The sequence below is a fragment of the Podarcis erhardii genome, assembly GCF_964252035.2.
Source record: "Podarcis erhardii genome assembly, chromosome: 6".
Taxonomy (NCBI): Eukaryota; Metazoa; Chordata; class Lepidosauria; order Squamata; family Lacertidae; genus Podarcis; species Podarcis erhardii.
In genome coordinates this window covers 48294814-48316015 of record NC_138510.1, presented here as the reverse complement: position 1 = coordinate 48316015, position 21202 = coordinate 48294814, and the positions used below count along the sequence as shown (strand labels likewise).

At 44.6% G+C, this 21202-nt stretch overlaps 1 protein-coding gene across 3 annotated transcripts in view; it reads left to right on the top strand.

The window, feature by feature from the left end:
* MICAL1 (microtubule associated monooxygenase, calponin and LIM domain containing 1) overlaps positions 1–21202 on the top strand; it is a 45398-nt gene that overhangs the window by 4175 nt on the left and 20021 nt on the right. For all 3 annotated transcript variants that reach the window (XM_081866602.1, XM_081866601.1, XM_081866603.1), the window contains exons 2-6: positions 12800–13094; positions 16004–16211; positions 17806–17922; positions 18499–18600; positions 20121–20276. In XM_081866602.1, the coding sequence (XP_081722728.1) occupies positions 12831–13094; positions 16004–16211; positions 17806–17922; positions 18499–18600; positions 20121–20276 (847 nt within the window). In that variant the 5' untranslated portion in view covers positions 12800–12830. The remainder of the gene's footprint in view (positions 1–12799; positions 13095–16003; positions 16212–17805; positions 17923–18498; positions 18601–20120; positions 20277–21202) is intronic.

Genomic DNA, 21202 nt, shown 5'->3' with positions numbered 1-21202 from the left:
ATTTGGACAAAATGTTTCTGAATTACTCCTGACTGTGCAGGAGCAGGGGAGAAGCATGCAAACACAAATCATGCTGCAGCTAGTTCAAGTTTGTGCATGTCACACTGAACTATGGTTTAGCACAGGCTTCCTCAACCTCGGCCCTCCGGATGTTTTGAGACTACAATCCCCATCATTCCTGGCCGCTGGTCCTGCTAGCTAGGGATCATGGGAGTTGTAGGCTAAAAACATCTGGAGGGCCGATGTTGAGGATACCTGGTTTAGCATGATGGTTTGTGTGCATCAGTTCTGTTGTGACCAGATTGGCTCGCTAAATGAACTGGGAGGGAAACCCAGCAAAAGTTCAACATTTTTGTCAGTTATTATCTGGCAGGAAATATGAGGAAAAGCCTAAAGGTTCAGAAAGTATGAGGGGTAGAGGAGGAAAGTTCAGAATGTTCTATTTGTTTCCCTTCAGCTCATGCCCTTTTAACTGTTGCAAGTCTAATGCAAAGCATGATTGCATAAGCAGCAAGTATCCTAAGCCTGCCCTACTGGATAATCTGTGACATACAGACCAACTTGCTCCTCCAGCAACTTCTACCCTTCTTCTTGTGATTTCATTGTTCTGAAAGATCTTATTCTTCAGCACTGTAGAAATCCAATGTGCAGGGCTCATCCAGGCTTTCTTTTTTTTTAAAAAAAGTGACAAGTAACTTGCAGTGAAGCCCTGCCATTTCCTCAACTGCTTTCCAATGTGTGTGCAAACCATCCTTTTGTTACCTATATATCCAATGTTTTCTGCAGCATCAACACATTCTCCCTGGCTATTCTCCCTCCACAATTATCAACACATACTGTCCCATCGATAATGCTGAAAGGCTTTACATTTCACATTATGGCTAAATTAAGTTGGTGTGATGCTTTCACTGATTGCATGGGAAATCCTTAAAGATCTTAAGTTTTGCTTTCATCCAGCATGTGCTTATTGCAGCTTTGCCCTCCAGATGTTTAGGGCTACTGCTCCCACCAGCCCCAGCCAGAATCACTGTGCTGGCTGAGGCTGATCAGAGTTGTAGTCCAAAACATCTGGAGCCTGCCTTATTGCATCTGCATTAAGTTGTCATATTATGTCGGTTGACCTTCTTGGTGTGATCTAGACATTGGCTTTCATATATCTGACTGTGTATCATTGATGGAATGGGGTGATCACCACTAGTGTTATTGAGTCATGTGTGTACACTATGTTGGCATCTGTCTGCTGTCTTGAGGGACAATGGAGCTAGAGAATCACAGCACCTGCTGTGGCTGCAGAGACTGGGAACTTGTAACTGCTGCCTCTTGCCTTGTTTTTGTTATGTTAGCAGAGCTGAAGTGACCTTTCTGAGGCCTCTTATGGGGCACCAGTGCAGTACCAGGTGTGAAGAGATGGAGAATGTATGATTCTGTGGTCCTTGGAAATTACACAAATGCAGTGTCCCCCTCTCCTGGTATATTCCTTGATATTGCTAGCTTGATACCCATTGTAGTCACCGGGGAAGAGTGCTGGGGATGTGAACACTTTTTTTAAAAACTTAAAATAAGGACATTTCTGCAGGGGGATAAGGTTGTGGGGACCATTTGCTTTATATTTCAATGTTTGTAACAATTCATAAAGTGGTAGGGGCATGGGAGGAAGGGTTGTGTTGCTGTTCACTAATTATGACAAATATCTAACGGGCACCAATTAATATATGTGGAGCCACACTACATTCTACTTGGTGTATTCATGAATAGCATGATTCCAGTTTGGGAAAGAATGCAATTTTCCTAAGTATGATTGGCTGAACAGGACACTAGGGAAACATGATATTTGGAATTGCAATCTAGTGCAGAATGTCGGAAGGAAATGGTAGGCAGGTGCAGTTTACAGTGCAAAGTCTTCAGCACCATACTGTGCCACCTCTTCTGTTTTGCTTTCGTTGCCCAAGGATTAATAATTAATTATGCCTTTTAGCACTCTTTTAAATGTCTTCCTAGGTCAGACCAGAATACTTTGCATTCAGATTGCTCCTAGCACCTCAGGGTTTGTTCCAGTAAGGAAGTAACATTGTACAAAGGGTCTTCCAACCATTGTGAAATGGTTACTCCTCATGGTTGCAATTTTGTTTTTTTGCAGCTTCCATGCAATATTGGTGGTATCGAAATACTAGCCTGTATTCCTCACCCTGTTTTTAACCTGGATTTACCCTATATGCTTTTTAAAAACAACCCATCTGCAATAGCAGAAGAATATGTTTACTGTGTTATTGCGCCCCCCCCCCAAGCACCCTAATTCTCCTTCACCTCACTGTCACATGGGTGTTTTGGCATCTCTTATCGCCAGATCTTGTGAAATTGTCAACTGAAAGCCTGCTAATCACTGTGATTCATGATGATGTCCTTGGTCTAGAGTCAGTGGTCAGTCTTCAGTCATTCCTTCCTACCACTCAACAGAGAAGTGTATTGTCTGTGATGGTTATAATCACCAACCAAGAGCTGTAGATAAGGACTGCAGAACCTTGACAGTTGCTTTTTCTTCTAGCAGATGTTAACATTTCGGGATGGGGAGAAAGTGCAAAAAGGAAAATGCTTCCTTCATCTAGTTGCGCCTGCTTTCTTTAGAGTGAGGACCTGATTTTTAATGTGCAAGATCTCCTTCTTCATAACATGGGTAAACTAAAGATGTAACATTTTGTAATACAGTCCCAGAACAAGTTTGTAATCTGTTAGATGGGGAATAAAGCTCGGGCAGGCTGGCAAACAAGTTTGGGTGGTGAATTTCCAAGCGATAACAGAGAGAAGGATTTGGATGTTTGTTTTTGCAAAACTGAAATCGAGTTCTGGATAGGTTTAGTGAAGAAATGGTAGCTAAACTGAAGCTCAGTCTAGGCAAGACAGAGGTACTGTTGGTGGTTTCTTCTGCCCTGGAAAGTGGTGTTCACCCCACTCCAGAGTAGGTTGCATTCCCCCTTAAATCAGGGGTGAGGAACCTGTGGTCCTCCAGATGTTGATGAATGACAACTCCTGTCCATGTTGTCCAAGTTGGCTGGGGCTGCTGAAAGTTGGAGTCCAACAACACTGCAAGGGCCACAGGTTCCCTAACCCCTGATCTAGACTACGGTTGCACCAGCAATCCTAGAGTGAGCAATGGGTGCTAAACTTTTTTTTAAGAGATGTTTCTTTGCCCTCTGGATTGCCACAGACTCTGTAACCTTTTATCTTAAACTCTGCTCACCCAGTGCATTTGAAGCTGATTATTCCCCCCCAAAGTGTTCTGGGAACTGTAGTTTGATATGGGTACTAGGTATGATAGCTGTGTGAGGTGTAAAGTTCCCAGAATTCTTTGGGGGAAGTAATGTGCTTTAAATGTATGGTGCATACATCCTCTTATCCCTCTCCCACAATGTCCTGCACTAATTGCCGAAAAATAAAAGCAGGTTAGGGTTGGCTAAAGGAGAAACGACTTTCGAACTGGACTGAAGTTAGCTTTTTGTAAGGCCACCAAAGTGGAAGATAGCCCAGTCTGCATCTTAGTGGTGTGCTGTGTTTTTTTTTAATATCTGTTGTAAATGTGAGTCACACAACTAGGTGTGTAATCATGCCAGTTGTGTAATCACTCTTGATATGCAGGTTCTCTGATGAAATGTGTAGTAGCCGAGAGGTGCACAGTCTGTTTATTTCTCTGCATAAGCTTCTTTCAATCCTGCACTGCATTGGGGAAGGGCTTTTGTTTGTGTGTAATGCTGTTGCGTGCTTTTGAAAAGATAGGTTCCTTCTTTGGTTAAGGCAGTGGTTTGGGATTTGGAAGGTCATTGCTTCAATCCTCTCTTCCTGTCTGGGAGCAATTACTCAAGATCACTTAGCAGGATCACTTACTCCTTTAATCTTCTAGTTGAACTCACACCTACAAAAGCTGAGGAGTCCAGTGTCAGGGCTTGTTCCTCCCCTGTGCAGTGCATGCTTGTGGGTGAAGAGAGGGTTGTGAGTATGAAGTCTGGGGCTGGCAGTTCTTTTCCATCAGAGTGGTGGATGCAAAGCACAAGGATGTGGGGGGGGGCATAGGAGTCACTGTGAAGTTTCAAAATATTTGGAAGGATCTCAGAGTAGGGGTGTGGCTTTCACAGGTATTTAGTATGCAGAAGTTCAAAACAAATGCATGTGTTTGGCAGCCCTGGAAATCAAGCCGCACACGGGGTGTCGGGGGTTTAGACAGTCCTATTCAACAGTGGTTGCAGGATGGAGGCATGATGAAGGCAAATATCTGCAGTGCTCTTTGTATCTTCCTGCTTATGTGTGCAGTATTGACAAACAGATCGTTTTCAGGTCAGATTGCTGCTCCTGCAGTCTATTGCTCCGGTTAAGTCTCTTTGGAATACAGTGGTACCTTGGGTTACAAACACCTCAGGTTACAAACACTTTGGGTTACAGACTTCACTAACCCGGAAGTAGTACCTCGGGTTAAGAACTTTACCTCAGGATGAGAACAGAAATCACGCGGTGGCAGCAGGAGGTCCCATTAGCTAAAGTGGTACCTCAGGTTAAGAATGGTTTCAGGTTAAGAATGGACCTCCGGAACGAATTAAGTTTGTAACCAGTGTTACCGCTGTATATTGAATAGAGACAGAATCTGATAGACACAAATGGTGTCTCCAGGCCTCCCTCTACATTGCTTGATGCAGTCAGTGCTGCAGAGCCTTTAAACAAGCTATGCTGAGCCTGCCTGTCTGAGGGCGCAAGCATTTCCTCATTGGTTAAGGAACCAGCTGGTTGCTTAGGATATTACATAAATAATTCCAAGGTGCAATTGGTTAATGTTCTTGAGTGTCTCCCCTGATCTCTGTCTTTGTCTCTAAAGCAGGTTTTTCTATATCAGTGCTATTGGCACAAGGGTGGGTGGGGGAATGGATTCTGAGATGTTCTTAGCACTGCCCAAGGCTTTTGCTTCAACACAATGTTGCATGCTGTGATGATCATATGATTACTGTCACTCCACTTCACCTGAGTGGATCTCAGGGCGGTTTACACCACAAAACCACAATATAAAAAATGCAAAATACATAACAAAAATAAGATAAAAAAAAAACCAATAATCTCCCCTCTCACGATACATTTGAAAGTATATCAGATGTTAATCAGCCAAAGGGCTGGTTGAAGAGAAACATTTTCACGTGGCGCCTGAAGGTATATAATGAAAGCGCCAGACCATGGGTAGGCAAACTTAGGCCTGGGGGCCGGATCCAGCCCAATCACCTTCTAAATCTGGCCTGCGGACGGTCCAGGAATCAGCGTGTTTTTATATGAGTAGAATGTGTGCATTTATTTAAAATGCATCTCTGGGTTATTTGTGGGGCATAGGAATTCATTCACCCCCCCAAAAAAAAATATAGTCCGGCCCCCCACAAGGTCTGAGGGACAGTGGACTGGCCCTCTGCTGGAAAAGTTTGCTGACCTCTGCGCCAGATGAACCTCCCCAGAGAGAGCATTCCACAAACAGGGAGCCACTGCAGAAAAGGCCCATTCTTGTGTTGCCACCCCACAGACCTCTTGTGGAAGAGGCACATGAAGAAGGACCTCAGATGGTGATCTTGGGGTCTGGGGATGGGATGTAGCCAACAAAGTTAGCGCAAGAATTTCCACCTGTGCAGTAGTACTTCCTCTTCCTCTTCTTTCCTCTCCTTATGCAACTCCTGTGCCCCTCTAAACAGATCTTTTTTTGCACTGGTGAGGTGGGTTGCACAGGGAGTGGAGTGGGACAAGAAACCCTATTGCATAGGAGGTCCTTGCGCTAACAGGATGACTCCGTTAAATGCAACCAGATTTTGCGTGTATCTCAAATATTTCCCTGAGTTGAAACCTTGGGAAAGAGTCTCTGGGAAAGGGTCCTATATGCTGTTCAAACAACTGGCAAAGACAGTTACTGATTAAGCCTGGGCAGCATATAGTTTGTCATGATTCAAAGTTTCGAGGAAAACAAGCTTTACTGAAATATTCACAAAAGTCTATGCCGTAAAATATTTCTTTGTCTTTAAGGTAACTTCCGTTGTGTGTTTTCACTAACAAGGTAGCTCGTTTCACAAATTTGTTTCAAAATTTTGGTGGGTGTTTTTCCCCACAGTCAGAGAAATTTATTGCATGGCGGTTGGGGTCTGGATTACCAAGTATTCAGAATGTGAGACGTATGCTTTCAAATTGCAAGTGTCAGAAGATACTTAATCTTTAAGTTTCAAGGACTGAAAGGAGAGGGCATTGAAACAGCCCTCAAAGACTTCCTTAGATAGCGAGTCTCCTGGCTAATATCCTGTTTACTAATACTTGGCACTGTTGGTTCCCTCCATACCTATCCCCCCCCCCTGTTTAATTTACAAGTCAAATGTACCCAGACAGTTTCCTGCCTTACATGACCCTCACTGGGGAATGAGGAGGAATTAATCATACATGGGGAGGGATTATAGTCTTGGTTCCCATTGTCCTTTGTGTTCACTGTATAACGAACAGCTTCCAGTTCTGGATGATGTCAGCATAGGCTTATTAATCCCAAATGTTTGAAATGTAACAGTTAGCATTAAAAAAAAAAATTTTTTTTTTGGTTGCTTCTAGGGTTAGCATGTACCCTCATGCATACATTTCCAGCAGTAAACACCACTGGGTGTACTTCTGAGTAAATCTTGCAGCACAGAGCACTTTTCAATGTTATATATTCAAATCCTCCTCTCCAACCATAGCCAAAGTGTAACTCCTGCCAGAAGAAAATGATTGAAAGAGAGGAACTCATTGGGTTGCCAGACCCCAGTGTATTTCATGTCTGGAAGATAGAGAACAGAGGAAGTGGGAAGGCAGGCAGGAATGATGTAATAATCCTCCCCTGAACCCCTCATTTTGAGGGAATAACCATGTGACACACTGGAGATTTGTAAAAGTGGTTCCCAAGACAAACAGCATGCTTGACAAACTGTGCAAACATTTGCATGTAATCAGGAAGTGTCAGTGAAATGCACTTTCTTTGTATGTGTGCGTGTCCAGGGTTGGTATTCGTTTGTCTCAAGGGACAATGGAGTGCGCCTCTAGGGGTGAGGTAAAACCACTACATTAGCAGCCAGCACTAAAGTGACCTCTTTGGGACGCAAGCCTGGGCAGTGTGTGGGTCCTGGGATGCCCAGGAGACAACACACACACACACACACACACACCACCTTGCTGATACGGTCCAAAGGAAAGCAGAGCAATATGTTTGGTACCAGCTTGGCTGCAGGAATTGCTGGAAGGAAGTGTACAAGGCACCATCCAAATGCCTTAGGAACTCCACTCCAGATTTGTGTAGGGTTTGCTCCTTAGTCTTGTCTTCTTCCAAAGATATCCCGCAAGGCAGCAGAGGTTTAAGATCAGAGTCTTGCTTCTCCTAGTTGAGCTACCTTTCCTGGTTGACGAGTTCCACATGCACCCTACATCACATGCAGAAACCGCCTTCTTGACTGTTGGACCCACTATTGGTCTCATCCGCTCAATCCACTAAAGCCTTTCTTCACATGCAGGGGAAATTCCTGACTCACAGAGGGTTTGAGACCCATCAGCTACCCTCACCTGGTTTAGCTGGCCAGTTGAAGCCGTTTCCTGGGGTGTGGCCACTGTTGCATGCTGACAGCTTCTAGGAGTCACAGATCAGAGCTGAGTGCAGGGTGAGGACCAAAGGTGGACAAGCTACCCTAGAGGGAGCATTATGTGTCCCCACCTCATGGCATACTACCCCCCAACACCCCAGGGTAATGTGTGGTAAAGGGTAACTCTTGCATGTCCTCTCTGGGGAGAGGCTTGTGCATCTCATGTGGGGGAATTTTTTGCACTAAACCAAATTATTTCCTTCATACATTTCTCCAAGTAATCCAGAAAGAGGATATGTGCCTCATGTTTTCTTTGCCATACCACGAGAAATCACACTGGGTTTGTTCTGGCTGAGTGCTATGATGCCACCAACCAGCCTCCCCATTTTTTGGTTCATGTGGGGCAACTCTGGAGATCTGTGAAAAAAGCAAAGGGAGTCATGTTGGTTCACAAGAAATATTCCAAAATCCACAGCATTCTAAGAACCAACAAAAATGTTACAAACTCTGTAGTGGACATAGCTTTCAAGCCCAGAGTTTTACAACTCAGCTGTTAACACTGAGCATAAAGATGTTTGTACAAGATGAAACATATATTGGGGGAAAATGTATTTTAGAGTTGGAAGGACTCACAAACAGAGCAGGACATCCACTGCCACACCACCACTGATAGGTAACTGTCCAGCCTCTGCTTAAAAACCTTTAACTAATGAGAGTTCACCACCTTCTATGACATGAGAGCTGCAGTGTTTAATGTTTAGCTAAATGCAGCCATGGAATTTGTGAGTGCTAATTTGATTAGGGAAGAAGCACAGAGGTGAATATTTTAAACTTCTTATCCCTGCACTGTTTGCCTGATTTAAATTGCTCTCACACAGATGTGTGTATATGTGCACACACACACGCGCGCGCGCACACACACACTTGCTATTTCTTCCATTCAGAGAAAAATACTGGCATGATACAAGTTCCTGTATCTTTTTTTTTCCCCCTGCATAATTTTTATTGTTTTTTAAATCATAACAAACAAGAAAATAAAACAGTTTACACCTTGTTATCGCAGATTTCTTTCTATAAGACTTCCTTCAGCTTCCCCTGAAATCATCCATACCCTAATTTAACAAATTCACACAAATCCTAGCTTATATTGACATTATTTTCTCTTTCCTTCTTTTTCTCTTTAGACAATATTCCAACCTTTTCACAGAGCTTTTTTAAACCCAACTAGTGTTATCTGACCTTCACTTATATTTTCCAGATATTCCACAAATTTCCCCCAGTCCTCAATGAACCTTTGGTCTTTTAAATATCTAATTTTCCCCGTCAATCTGTCCATCTCCGCGTATTCTAGTAGTTTTGCTCTCCATTCCTCAAGCTCGGTATGTTCTGTGGTTTCCAATTTTGAGCCAATAGGACCCTTGCGGCCGTTGTTGCATATTGGAAGAATTTACTGTCATTGTTCTTTATATCACTTCCTGCTAGGCCTAACAGAAAAGCCTCCGGCTTTTTCCCAAAGTTATATCTTAATATACTTTTCATTTCATTATATACACTTTCCCAAAAGCCTTTGACCTTTCTGCAGTCCCACCACATGTGGAAGAAGGATCCCTCTTTTTCCCTGCGTTTCCAGCATTTATTGCAAGTTTTATATATTTTTGCTAATTTTGCAGGTGTTATATACCAACGGTAAAACATCTTCATGAGGTTCTCTTTTAACGTTATGCAAGCTGTAAATTTAAGGGTTTTTTTTCCAGAGTTTCTCCCATTCTTCATAGTATATATTATGGCCGATGTCCCTTGCCCAATGAAGCATCACAGACTTCACTTCCTCATCTATCAAGTTATACTCTAATAGCATATTATACGTTTTAGAAAGAATTTTGTAATCATTGTTTATTATTTCAGTCTGGAATTTAGATTCTTTATCCGCGTATCCTCTCTCTTTAACGTCTTGTCTAAACATTTCGTTTATTTGGAAATAGTGTAACCAATCATAGACTTTTTCTTTAACCTGGTCATATGGTTTCAGTTTCCTGTATCACACACAATAGGCATCTTGGGGAGGGCGAGTTCAATCAGGAAAACATGGGGCAGATGGATTAAACACCTGCACCAAAACAACACTTCCTTGATCAAATTGGCTGCCCACTGACTTCACAGCTGCATTAAGTAAAAAAATAAATTAATGCCCTGGTGCTGTGATAGGAATTTTGAGGTCTTAAATATATGGTAATGTTCATAAGTGTACCAACCAAGCACGTACATAGATCAGCACAGGAAGACCAACCTGGAACCATTTTACTTCCTAAACTGAGCAAATGTTTTCTCTGCAAGGTCAAAGTGGGAAACCTCCCCATTGTCTCTTTCCTCATAAATCCTGTCTTAAGGGCACATTGAATAGGGTGTGAGCCTGTGACCTGGCTCAGGAACTAAGTATTTATCATTACAAAAGACTGGCCAGGCTCCCCAGTCAATCCAATCAAGTAACCTGCCAGACAGGAGAAAAACAATGACAGGAGAAAAACAACTTTCAAATTTCTGTTTTAGACCGCCTTTTTTGTGATGTAGGTGTGATGTATCTGGGGGGTGGTCTTAGGTTACACCACTTCTGTGATGTATGTATGATGTTTCTGGGGGTGGTCTTGATCTGTTGTTTAGTCGTTTAGTCGTGTCCGACTCTTCATGACCCCATGGACCAGAGCACGCCAGGCACTTCTGTCTTCCACTGCCTCCCACAGTTTGGTCAAACCCATGCTGGTAGCTTCGAGAACACTATCCATGTCGTATTTTTCTTTACAGCATTGGACTTTCCTTTCGCTTCCAGGCATATCCGCAACTGAGCGTCCTTTCGGCTTTGGCCCAGCCGCTTCATCAGCTCTGGATCTACTTGTACTTGTCCTCCGCTCTTCCCCAGTAGCATGCTGGACGCCTTCCGACCTGAGGGGCTCATCTTCCAGCGTCATAACTTTTATATGCCTTTTGTCTTTGTCCATGGAGTTTTCTTGGCAGGGATACTGGAGTGACTTGCCGGTTCCTCCTCCAGGTGGATCACGTTTGGTCAAAACTCTCCACTATGACCTGTTCATCTTGGGTGCCCTGCTTGGCATAGTTCATAGCTTCTCAGCATAGTTCAAGCCCCTTCGCCACGGCAAGGCAGTGATCCATGAAGGGGTGATCCATGAAGGTCTTGATCTACAGGGTGGCAATTTCAAAAGTCTTTATAAGGCCTTGCGCGCCATTGTTCTGGGTTCCTCCTCCCTCCCTTGTGTGGTAAGTGAGGACCCTGTTGCAACAGATCAATAAAGATCAGGCTTACTAGCTGCTTTGCTTCTCAGTATTCTCTGGTTGGCCTCTGTTATTTTCTCCTACCAACAGGGAACCTATGTAAGGACTCTGTATGGGCTCCTCGATACCCCATAAGGGAAAAGGGCAATTTTTGTTTACAACAGTGCTAAGAAGCCAGCATTCTAGGCAAGGAAAGCTGACTGATTTCAATGAAAGACAACTTTCTCCATGCAATGCATGCCTGAAGATATGCAAAGCACTTGAAAGAAACTTCATTAGCAGAAGTTACACCAGTCAACTGTTTTATTATCCTTTCTGTGTGCAGAAGGCAAGACGGAAATAGCTCTTTCTCCATGGTTAGTAAACGAGATTATATATATATATAATGAGATGTGTGTGCACATTGGCTTCCTCAAACCAGAAAGAAGTCACCTTTCTCTTTAGACACTGCAAGGAAATTTCCCAGCCTGTGTTAGTCTTCTTTAGCAACAAATGTGGTTGAGTGGGCGCGCAGGAAGTTGCTAACCACGAAGCTGGGGGAAATTAGTACAGAACGCCGAGCAAGTCACTGTGTTAGGAAACTTAGGGCTGCGGTTAGGAAAATGTGCAGGCTGCTTTGTAGTGCTTTGAAATTACAGCTGTATCATTGACAGCAGGTAAACACATCACTCCTTCTTCTCCTGAATATGAATAAGCTGCAGCAGGAAAAGTATATCAACTGCCCATAACATTCTTGTTAGAAATATACAGACTCCTTTCTTGAAAATCAGTACACATGTGCAGATTAATCACTTCATCAGTTTCCTTGTTTGCTACAGTCTTTTGTATTCCTGCCTTCTTTGCTAAAGTCTATATATCTTGCATTCCAGAATTAATATTGATTAAGAAAGAGCAGCCGAATTTTGTGTAACCTCCAGTCTTCTATAGATCTGCTGTTTAGCACAAAGCAAGCCTGAATTAAGACTTTTCATGCGTACTCTGTAGGCCAGACTTGGTGAGTGGGATGCAAATGGACTAAGGGGAAAAGGAAGTGGTTTTTCCCCACTTCAGATAACTTCCCAGCTATTTCTCTGGTCCCGACATGCATGAGTCAACCATGGTGTGCAACATTTTCACACTGACTGCTGGCCTTGTTTGTGAAAGGAGACAGACCTTTGCTTGGAGGTAGAGCTTGGATTTTTCCTAATGCTGCTGAGGGCAAAATGTGCGCCCTAACTGGGAATAAGCATATGTTTTTATGCTCTTTCCATTTTCTGTGCTAAGTATGACTTAGGGCTTTTCAAATACGTAAATATGTTTCTTTGGGATTTGACAGTCTGTATATACCTATCACAGTTAACATCTGACCTCTAGATGCTAGAAGTGTTGTTGTTGTTGTTGTTGTTATAATCAGGAGTGGGGAGCTTCTAGGCCGTAGGCCAATCTTGACTAGGCAGGGGTCCAGTCTGGCCCCATGGGGCCATTTCCCCCATATCAAGCCCACTTGTCAATCAGCTGGTGTGCTCACTATTTCTCTTGCATCTATTAAGTTGGGTCATGGGGTGCAGGAAGATAAAGACCTGGCCTGCCAGGCCAAAGAGTTCCCCCACCCCTGGAATAGCTCATATAAGACACATTGCCTTCAGACTTAGGCGTCTGCTCATACTGCATGCATAACTCTAAGAAAGATGACTTTCTGTATTGAGCTCTGCTCTCATGCCTAAGCTTGAGCATGTCTTGAGTTCAGACATAACCCTTCTCCTGAACAGGACCTATGTATAAGGCTGCATATGGGTGTAAACAGATAGGCATGTTGCATTCCCCTTCATCTCCCAAGGGGGGAGCAGCTGGAAGCAAGGAGTTATCTCCTGCTGTTGGGTGTTGCCTTGCAATGCCAAAGGAGCTGTTGATGCTCACCTGTTGCTTTCTTTCTTTTCCAGGCTTCTTCTTTGCCCCTGAGTTCCCAGGAGGATGAACCAGCAGAATGGGGAGCAGTCCAATCTGTCTCATGCGCTCTTTGACACTTTTCTCCATGCCAAGCAGTGCAAAGAGGTGCTGGGAAGTTTTGAGGCGCTTTGCAGACACCTGGGACTGGAGCATACTGGCCAGCTCCAGTTCTATCACAAACTCAAGTCTCGCCTCAACTACTGGAGTGCCAAGGCTTTGTGGACCAAGCTAGACAAGAAGGCCGGGCACAAAGACTATGATCAGGGGACAGCATGCGCCAACACCAAGGTAAGGTGGCAGAACTGCAGTTGCTATGCTGCAGAGAATAGCCTACTTCAGGGTTGGGGGAACCTTTTCAGCCTGGCGGGCCACATCTTTATCTCCACCACCCTGAGCGGCCAACTTTTGACAGGTCATTTGTGCTGCCCACCTGTCAACGTTTGCCCACCAGGGGAGATGCTACACAAGGGAGGACTGAACTTTCTATGCATCAGCTGATGTGCCAGGAGTTCAGTTTTTGCAGCCGTGTCTCTACCTGCCTCACACCTGATGTCACAAATGACATCAGATGTGCAGCAGGTGCAAGTGGTTTTAGAAAAATGGCCGTGTGGGCCAAATAGGAACACCTGGTGGACCAGGTTTGGTCCATGGGCTGAAGGATCTGCAGCCCTTGTCTACTTGATGGTCATCACATGAGATGCTGAACATACTAGGCCTCTCCCCTGGTGGCCAATACCAAGGACCATCTTCCCGTGTTTCCCAGATGCTGAAGCAGGCCTGTTTCTTAAATGTGTGCTAAACTTCAGCAGTACAGATGATCATATCTGGGTTATTTTTCTTATTCTGTGGTTGCTGCACCTCTAGCTCCAATTCCTGATTTGTTGCTATACGTAATGTAAACATTAGTTCTGCCTACCTCTACGTGCATTGCTACAATGTTTTTATCATTACTTCCTAGTTCTTAACTTACAGAAGTAGATTGTCTGTTGTGTTCCTGTTATTCTAAAAGATAACTCGCACTGATAATGGTGGGGTTTCCATTGATTTCCAAACGTGTAGGCAATTGTGCTCCTGAAGAACCCTTCCAAAGTTCACTTTATGCATTAAAATCAAGATTTAATTGCATTGTCACCAACAAACCGATCATCACATAGCACATAAGCAAATGGAGATGATGCAGTATGGTTTCTTCATAAAACCTCAAAACAACAAAACGTCAATTAAAATTAAAAGGAACAATTGAGAAAGACCAGTGTTGTGAAAATCTTTCAAAATATGTAAACACTTGGAATTGTGAAACCTGAAGGAAAGAAAAGAAAGAGAAGCCATTCCTTTATATATATATATATTAATTTTATTTATTAAATTTCTATCCCACTCTCCCTCCCAAAGGAGCTCTGAGTGGCTGTTAAAAGATTCTGTCCATGAAACCCTGTAGCTCAGGAGAACCTCCTTCCCTGCTTAACATCACACCCAGGGATGCCTAATATAATTGACAATCCAGCCATGTGACAAATGCAGGGAGCCCTTGCGGTCGAGACTCCAACTGTTACCGCACGTAAGAATGTGTTGCAGGGGGATTAAATGCCCTACTTTTGTGCTAAATCATATGGCCAAGTAACCACGGGACAGAAAAGCCTACAGGATGGTAAATTGGTACTTTGTATTGTTTCCTAGTTGCATTTCCTTGGGGGTGAGCTTCTGTTTCAGAAACACTTAACATCTTCCTAGCACTTAAGCAGCAACAGGTTGTTGCTGGGAAAACGTGACTCTTTGCTGAGCTTGTGGAGCTTTGGGAATGTGAAGTGTTGAACATTCTGGACTCTGGTTGTGTGAACATCGCCGCTGATGATGAGTGACTCTTAGCTCCATGTCACTTTGTGACTCTGTACTCTGTCCAGGGCTGGCTCTAGGTTTGAGAGAACTGGAGACAAAGGGGACTCTGGAGGGCCTAGATGGGCTTACTTAGTGGCAGCACAAAGCACTGGATGGCAAGGAAGGTGCCCTGTAAATCTCTCTGAGCCTTTGCCAGGCAGCTAGGGATGGTTGATTGAATTTCCCACAATGCCCTGTCCTGGAACAAAGCTATGCCATCTTATGGGAGATTGCCATTTTGTGGCTAGACTCGGCTAGGAGCATCAGGCTGAATTTCTTTTTAAGGGGGGAACCACTGGCAGGAATGGGGTTGACCTTTGGCAGCTTCCCAAGGATGTTTGGTGCTGGTCTGTGAGGTTCTGCTCTATGGAGCAAGGGCTGCCTTCCTTCCAACCCCATATACGGATTAAAACTGCCTTTGAATGGAGGCTAAGCAGTTCAGCTTGAGGCGATTGCCAAGATAAACCTTAAACGTACGCTCTGAGAGTAGGGCTCAGAAGTATGTAGCAGATCTCGGAATGCTCTGCAAAAATAATGTTTGGATCTGCAGTGACTTGTTGGGGTGTACAGGCAAGATGGGCAGCATCGGGCCTTAGGTGGTTTAGAGTGTAAACATCTGTTGCAAAAAATCTTGGTGGATGTTTAAGAACTTCCCGTATGGCTGGATCTGTTGCAACAAAGCATGATTCAAATTCTGACTGTCCGCTCATGTGATTGAACGGCTGCTTTGCTGAAGGAGACTGAGACAAGTCACTCTGTGTGGGTTTACCATACTTTTAAGTTCCGTGCTAAAACAGGGTTTTTTTTGAAAAAAAAAATCCCTGAAGAAGGCATTTATAGTAGTGAGGGGACAAGACCATGGTAATGGCAAAAAACAGTTAACTGCAGAGTAGTGGTATCCAAACTTTTTTCAAAGAGGGCCAGATTTGATGAAGTGAAGGGCCGTGAGGGTTGACCAAAGGGCCAACCAAAGTTGTTAACCTTTTTTTTTAGGACTGAAGTTGTTAACCTTTTTTTAGGTCACTCAGGAAGTAAGCTGCTACAGGGGCCAGATTAAACCAACTGGCAGGCCGGATTAGGCCCCTGAGTTGGACTTTGGACATGCCTGCTGCAGAGGCTCCTGGGTCTTCCTTTGCCTCTGAAAAGCAGCATTGTGCCCGCCTCCTCTTTTGACACAATGCCAAGCTCACAGTCACTCTTATGGATTGTATGTTACCTGCCCGCTCCAGAGGCTGCGGCCACGGCAGCTTCAAAGTGTAAGCACTGTCTCCTTTATGGCACCATTTTATAAACTTACCACCCGGTGATAATTCTTTTTCCAGTGCCTGATTATTGGGGCAGGCCCTTGCGGCCTCCGCTCGGCGATTGAACTGGCCTTCCTTGGAGCCCACGTGGTGGTGGTGGAGAAGAGAGACTCCTTTTCCCGGAACAATGTGCTGCACCTTTGGCCTTTCAGCATCCAAGACCTGCGGGCTCTGGGAGCTAAGAAATTCTATGGCCACTTCTGCACAGGATCCTTGGATCACATCAGTAAGTAATGCAGAATGGACCAGGGCAGGGAAAGGATCTTCAACATTATGGAACAGTGGCAAGAAACCAGCATTACCAGCTAATGGGAGCTAGTAGTGGTGGGAGTGGGTAGGTTGGAATAAGAATAAGAATAAAACTAACTAACTAACTAACTAACTAACTAAATAAATAAATAAATAAATGGCTTTGTCTGGAAAGTGTTTACTGAAAAAGCCATTTAAAAGTGCATTTAAAGGTCCAGCATCCCTATGTAAACTGAACATTTACTGCAAAATGTAGCATTTCTGCTTTTGAAAGGGCATTCTCAGGAATTGGTTTTTACTAGATAGCTCAGTCGATGGAACATGAGGCTTTAATCTCGGGGTTGTGAGTTTGAGCCCCACATGGAGCAAAAAGATTCCTGCATTGCAGGGGGTTGGACTAGTTGACCCCCATGGTCTCTTCCAGCTCTACGATTCTATGGTGTGTCTCATAAGGAGGATTGTGTTTCATTGAGGGAACTGCAATGGGTACCCAAATTAAACTGTACATCTCAAGAAAGTAACTGTACATCAAGGTGGTACCAATTCAGAAAGAACAGCATTGGATCAGTGTTTCAAATAAATTACCGTATTTTTTGCTCCATAGGGCACACCGGACCATAGGGCACACCCAGTTTTTAGGGGGGGAAATCAAGGGAAAAAAATCTTATTTCCCCCCCAGCCCCAAAGAGCAGCGTACAGGATGTGCGTAACCTCTCCCTGCCGGAGGGGCTGCGCGCGGCTATGTCACAAGCCAAGGCAGCCAGCGGGATGGATCCCACTGGCTGCTTTGGCTTCCTCTTTAGCCCCACGCAACCTCTCCCTCCTGGGAGAAGCTGCGGGGGGCTAAAGTAGCCATAGCCTCGTGCAGCTTCTCCCTGCTGGAGGGGCTGCGCGCGGCTATCCCTGAAGCCTGGAGGGCGAGAGGGGTCGGTGCGCACCGACGCCTCTGGCTCTCCAGGCTTCAGCGAAAGCAACATGAAGCCTTTGGAGTACAGAGGGAGTGCTCCCTCTGCGCTTCGGAGGCTTAGCGTTGCTATCGCTGAAGCCAAGGAGCCTGCATTCGCTCCATAGGACGCACACACATTTCCCCTCAATTTTTGGAGGGGAAAAAGTGCGTCCTATAGAGCAAAAAATACGGTAATAAATTGTGTAAGTAAATAAATCGGTCAAATTGCCAGTGTGGCAGAGGAATTAGCTGACTTTAATGATCATTCCTGTCTTTTGGGCTTTGCTTTCACTTTAACACTATTGGCTTATTGGAGTTTAGCTTGTTGCACACTCCTCCCCCCCAACCTGCATCTAGAAAACGCTCCATGGTGCCATATTCGATAGCTCTTTGGGACTCAGTACCCCTCTTGTTGAAGCTGGGGAGGGCCATGATTTTCCAACCCCATGACAGGGAAATCATGGAACAGACTTCTTTCTGAAATTGGAAGAAGAGGTGGCTGGAAGGTGGAGCTGCGGTTTAAGGCAGTGCTTGCCTGAGGGCAACTTTGAAATGGGCACAGATGGGCTTGTTTGTTTGTTTAATTGGGCCAGCTCTGCTAACCCTCTCCTTCTCCGTCTTGCAGGCATCCGTCAGCTGCAGCTGATCCTGCTGAAAGTTGCCTTACTCTTGGGAGTTCAGGTTCACATCAATGTGCAGTTTAAGGGGCTCGTTCCACCTGCAGCAAATTCAGATGGACAAGGTAAGAACGACAAAAGTCTAAAGCCTTTGGAGTCCTTAAGGGCAATGCACCAATCCACACCCCTCCCACACCCCTTGTTTCTGCAGGTGAGAAGGTAGCTCAGGACGTCACAGTGAAAAACTGTTTCATGGATGAGTTTCTTCTCTGTTCTGCCTCCACTTTCAAATGTTCATTTCCCCCTTACTTTGCCATAGAAGCAGAACCAGAAAGAAACCAAGCCATCAGACACACCCTGCCAAAAAAATGATCATGGTCTCTCACAGCGCATGGCTCTGAGGCACGTCTTGGTCAAGCTGTTACATTTTCATGGGTGTCCTGTTGGCTACAGGTCCCTCCACAAAGGCAATCCCATCTCCAAAATTGTGAACAAATGCAGTTCTTGAGTTTCAGACCAGGACATTATGGTGCCCTTAACACATTCCAAGACAGGATTGGGTTGCTTTTGAGACTGAGACCTGCAGCTTCTCCTGCTTTGTTCCTGCTTTCTTTATAAACATGCAAGTCTGGGGAAGGGTCTGGTGGATTTGGCGGTCTTTGCAGCAGGGATCCTGATGATTCCATCCTCTGTTATTACAGTCAGTGGCTGGAGAGCCATCCTACATCCTCCTTCGTGTCTCCTGAACCAGTGTGAATTTGACGTCCTCATCTCTGCCGGCGGTGGCAGGTTTGTGCCAGAAGGTAAGCAGCCCTTTAACGCCTCTGGTTAAGGTTGTGGGAGGATTTTATTTTGGGTTTTTTATGCTCCCAGTGCCTTATCAACTTCTCCTTAGGCCTCTAATGACATCTCTCCTCAACACTGGAGGAAACTTGTGCCTCTGGCCTTGTGATGATCAGGTTCTCCCCTTCCCCTGTACTGAGCACCTCCAGCAGATAGAATAAAGGGCAAAGCTACAAGTTTTCTAGGAACAAACAGGGCAACTCAATGCAGATGCAGTCCAGTTTGTAGATATGGTGCTTAACCAAGTGAAAGGCCAAAGCATTATTGCAGATTTTGGGGATGGTAGACACTTCCCCAAACCTCAGCTTTTATGACACTCAGAATTCAGGGGAGCCCTGCTTCCTATATTTTTGGTTGTTTGGGGAAATGTTTGTACAGTATTAATATTTGCCCTGGAATCTGCAAGCTGAGTGAAGTAGAGTAAACTGAAATTGCCTCTTTTTGAGTGTGTTTAAATGTTTTTCATTTTGTCAGTTGGGGAGTTGGCCTAGAGACCATGAGTTTGACACTTAAGGTTTTGGATTCAGGTAGGTAGCCGTGTTGCTCTGATGCAGTAGAAATAAATAAATAAAAAATGTCCAGTAGCCCTTAGAGACCAACTAAGTTTGTTCTGGGTATAAGCTTTCATGTGCATGCACACGAAAGCTTATACCCAGAACAAACTTAGTTGGTCTCTAAGGTGCTACTGGACATTTTTTCCCCCGACTTAAGGTTTTTCTTTCATCTGCTCTGCTTCTCCTGATCTCCCTCAATACCAAATCAAGGGCTCCTCAAGAGGGCTTTAGGTGCGTCGGCAAGAGCAGCTGCCCAGCCTACCACAATGCCAACCACAGATAATAGCTTGGGTTATAAAAAAATCTGAAAGGCATCTTGCCTTGGGGCAGGAGAGGAGATGAAAAGCAAAGGGAGAGGGAACATTCTCTGTAGACGCTTTGGCACCAGGAAGCTGGCTCTGGTGGCAGCTTTTACTGGGGCTTGCCCAGACCATTTTCAGAGCTGACCTGCCACTCCACTCCAGCATTTCCTTGCCCCTCTCCTTTCATTTCCCACATCTTTATAGGAGTGCTGCAGTATTTTTCAAGCCCTACCAACAATTCCCCAAACAGAGAGACCCAATTCGGCTTTTGTGAAATGCTGCCAGCATTTCAGATCATAATAGATGAGTACAATTGCCGTCCTGCCATGGTGCTGAGCTTTCTTGCAACGTTCAATCAGAATTCCTCATGGTGTCACCTTGAGAGCTGGTAAATCCCATGCAACTCTTCAGAGATCATGATAGTCAATGGAGCTGGGGCTTGGCGTTTGCTACTCCACTACTAGAAATAGAGTGGCTAGTCTGGACACTTTTGGGGTGTTACCATATTTCAGATGAGGGAACAGGCCCCATGTTCTGTTCTTCTATCCTTTACCTAGTCCTTTCACAAACTGCCAACCCTTCCCTTTCCTTCAGGACTAGCGCTCTTTGTGTGTTTATCTCCAGGCTTTAAGCGGAAGGAGACCCGTGGGAAACTGGCCATTGGCATCACCACCAACTTCGTTAATCACCACAGCAGGGCTGAGGTGGAGGTGGCTGAGATCAGCGGTGTGGCTCGCATCTACAACCAGAAATTCTTCCAAAACCTCTACAACAAAACAGGTCTGGGCCGGATGCTTCTTACCTACAGTTAATGACACTTTCCCCTTGTGCCTTCAATAAAATCTATGTCATTCCGTAGTTTGCAGTGAGAGAAAACGGGGAAGTCCACACAGCAAATGGAAAAGGGTCAACCTGTTTCAAATACCTTTTTGACCAGTCCTGGATCCTTGCCATTTTGGATACATTCCAATAGAAGCTGAATAAATTATGTAAATCTGCTTGTTTGGGTAGTTTAACAAATCAGGCTTTCTTGGCATGGGATTTTTGGCAGATAGGATATTTGTTTCCTCAAGTGCCAACTATATAAAGCTCTGTAAGCACAAAGGAAGAGCTCTCTTGGATCAAACCAAAGACCTGCTTTGTCAAAAATCCTGCTTTCTTACAGTGGCCAACCAGATGCCTTTGGGAAGTCTGCAAACCGATCATGAGGGCAATGGCCAGCCTCCCCGACTGTGTTTCCCCAGCAATTAGTATTCAGAGACACGCTGCCTCTGGTCTTGAAAGCAACATGCAGCTATCATGACTAGTAGCTATTGATAGCCTTCCATGAATTTAAATCCATGTAAGCCATTTTACATGTAAATAATAATAATAATAATAATAATAATAATAATAATAATAATATATTTATACCCCGCCCATCTGGCTGGATTTCCCCAGCCACGCTGGGCGGCTTCCAACGGAACATTAAAATACAATAACCTATTAAACATTAAAAGCTTCCCTAAACAGGGCTGCCTTCAGATGTCTTCTAAAATCTGGTAGTACAAAGTACCATGTTACATCATCAGAAGGCTTTCCTCTTGTACAATGGAAATTTCCTCCTCTTCTTCCTGCTGTGTGTGTCCTGTGTTCCCCCAAATCTACACCAGAGTGTTGGGGGAACCCCTGGAACAGATTTAGGGGCACGGGGGGCAGGGGCGTAG